Here is a 2,500-nt window from a genome sequence, read left to right as displayed (position 1 = left end):
CTCTCCTTGTCTCCTCTCCTCTCCTCTCCTCTCCTCCATGGTGGGACACACAAACACACAAACCTCTCTCCGATTATAGTAGTTGTAGATGTAATATTTCCTGTGTTTGTGGTGATATTTCCTGTGTTTTCTGCAGCTGAAGTACAAGAAAGACAAAGAGGATCTGCCCAGCACTTTGTACTCCCTGCTGCCTGAAACCCTGCAGACCCAGTTTGTTAAAGAGATGGCTCAGACACACAGCGAGGTGGGAATTATCCCTTATTGATTTTCCTTATTAAATCTACACCAATCACAGAGGAGGAGCTGCAGACACACATTGTTCTCTCTGCCAAGGAGGTCATGTTTTCACCGCTTTTAGTTAGTTGTCTGTCAGCAGAATATCCCAAAAACCTATGAACAGATTTCCATAAAATTTGGTGGACAGATCGGCCTTGAGCCAAGGAACAATTGATCAGATTTTGGTGGTGATCCAGATCTGGGATTTCCACCAATAGGCCATTGTTAGTTTTTTAGCCATAAGTATGAAACTAAGATAGATAAGAGACTTGATTCCAAATCCTGACAATGTTTGAAGGGTCAAGAAATCAATTAAATTTAAAATTGAAGTGATAGGTATGATATGTTTGGAAGAATTGTACTTTATTTCGTATCTATTCTTATCTATCTATTATGAAAAAGTTTGAAAAAAAGTGTCACAGCTTTAAGGAAAGTGCGATACAAATATGCGTTCCAGCAGACGACTGAATTTAAATTCTGTTTTCTGAATTTGTATGGAATGATTGAATTTATTGAAGTTGAAACTGATTATAGAAATCAAACTCATGATGCTCTTACCAAGTTTTTATCCTATTAAAACCATATTGCATTGAAAAGTCCTAGATATTTAGTTTTCTTTAAGATATTAAATTGATACTGGACTCTTGATTTGTTCTGACTTGACTTGGTAATCTACATTTAGACTTGAGACTTGACTTGGGACTGGAACAGAGTTGACTTGGTCACACCTCTGGACTGTCTGATCCTGTGTATTGGTATGAGGAGTTGTTGTTCAGGGAGACTAGTGAAGTAAATGTAAAGTGCCCAGGCTATTTTAGCAGTGAGTGGAGACAGAGGGTCTGATAAGGCTCAGACTCAGATTCAGACTGACAGGATGCTGGTCTGCTTCAGCCTGGTTGGCAGTCAGTGTCAGCAACAGTACAGGACTAAAATACATCCCATCACTAGCCCACATTCATTTTCTGACTGCTAAGAACAGATTTGATTTACCCCGATCTTAAAAGCACCACCTAACTTCAGCTCAACCAGGACATACACTTGGATGTATAATCAATGAATAAAAAAACTACAAACAAACACGTGACATATTAGATATAAAACACAAACATTTTTCAGTAACTTAAAATAATAATGTTATTCTAATTTGAATGCTACAAATCTGCGGATTTCTCTAGACTATTTACGTTTATTAACATAACATTTTCCATATAAAATATATAATATTTCATCATATATTATCATAATATCCTTTCAAGATTTAACGAAAAGTTTTCAAGATCTATCCAAAACATTTATGTTATAGTTTCTTTTTCAATTAGACAGAAAACACAATTCCCATCTACAGTATATCACCTCTGAATCTTGAAATAGTCTGAAATACCATTGGTTAACAGCTGATAAATCTAATTAGCGATGTCATAGAATTGTTAACCAATGAGGGTGTGCGGCTGATAACACTGGCCAATCAGGTTCCACTAAGAGTGTCTTAGTGGAAGGAATGGCTCACTATTTCACATAGCAGGAGTGGGGTATGTTTCCTACTGTATGGCATGATTCAGAGAGTATTGGTCAGTGTTTATGGATATTCATTGTGTGTGTGTGTGTGTGTGTGTGTGTGTGTGTGTGTGTGTGTGTCAGGCTAAGTACAAGGAGGCAGTGAAGCAGCAGACGGCGACCTCTCTCTACTCCAAACTGCCTGAAACTCTGGAGACCAAACACGCTAAAGAGGCTACTGAACTACAGAGTGAAGTGAGTCTCTCTCTCTCTCTCTCTCTCTCTCTCTCTCTCTCTCTCTCTCTCTCTCCCTCTCTCCCTCTCTGTCTCTCTGTCTCTCTGTCTCTCTCTCTCTCTCTCTCTCTCTCTCTCTCTCTTTTGCATTATCGCATATTAATCTGTGCACTTATTGTTCTATCTCTTACAGTAACTCTCTTTCTCTCTCTCTGTCTCACACACACACACACACTTTGAAAGATTTGAAAGAGAAAGAAGGAGAAATATTGTTGATATTGATGAAGACAGAAATCACACTCAGTTGTTTTTGTTGATTCTTCCTCGCTGACAGAAAAAGTACAAGGATGAAGGTCGGAAGGAGCTGAGCTCCTCTCTGTACTGCCAGCTGCCCGACACCACAGAGACCCAGCTCACCAGGGAGAGGACGGACATGCAGAGCGAGGTGACACACACACACACACACACACACACACACACATGCACACACACAGTT

At 39.4% G+C, this 2,500-nt stretch overlaps 1 protein-coding gene across 1 annotated transcript in view; it reads left to right on the top strand.

The window, feature by feature from the left end:
• The window catches only part of LOC139663784 (nebulin-like), a 52,013-nt gene that overhangs the window by 39,836 nt on the left and 9,677 nt on the right, over nt 1–2,500 (top strand). Inside the window, exons 35-36 of the mRNA XM_071542524.1 lie at nt 137–244; nt 2,339–2,449. Of these exons, the coding sequence (XP_071398625.1) occupies nt 137–244; nt 2,339–2,449 (219 nt within the window). The remainder of the gene's footprint in view (nt 1–136; nt 245–2,338; nt 2,450–2,500) is intronic.

Source organism: Centroberyx affinis, unplaced genomic scaffold (genome assembly GCF_046629955.1).
Source record: "Centroberyx affinis isolate AG114_WGS23_722 - 3 ecotype Tasmania unplaced genomic scaffold, CSIRO-AGI_Caff_v1 ptg004120l_1, whole genome shotgun sequence".
In the NCBI taxonomy this organism is placed as follows: domain Eukaryota; kingdom Metazoa; phylum Chordata; class Actinopteri; order Beryciformes; family Berycidae; genus Centroberyx; species Centroberyx affinis.
Note: the sequence above shows the minus strand (reverse complement) of the source record. Positions and strands in the feature narration are given on the sequence as shown.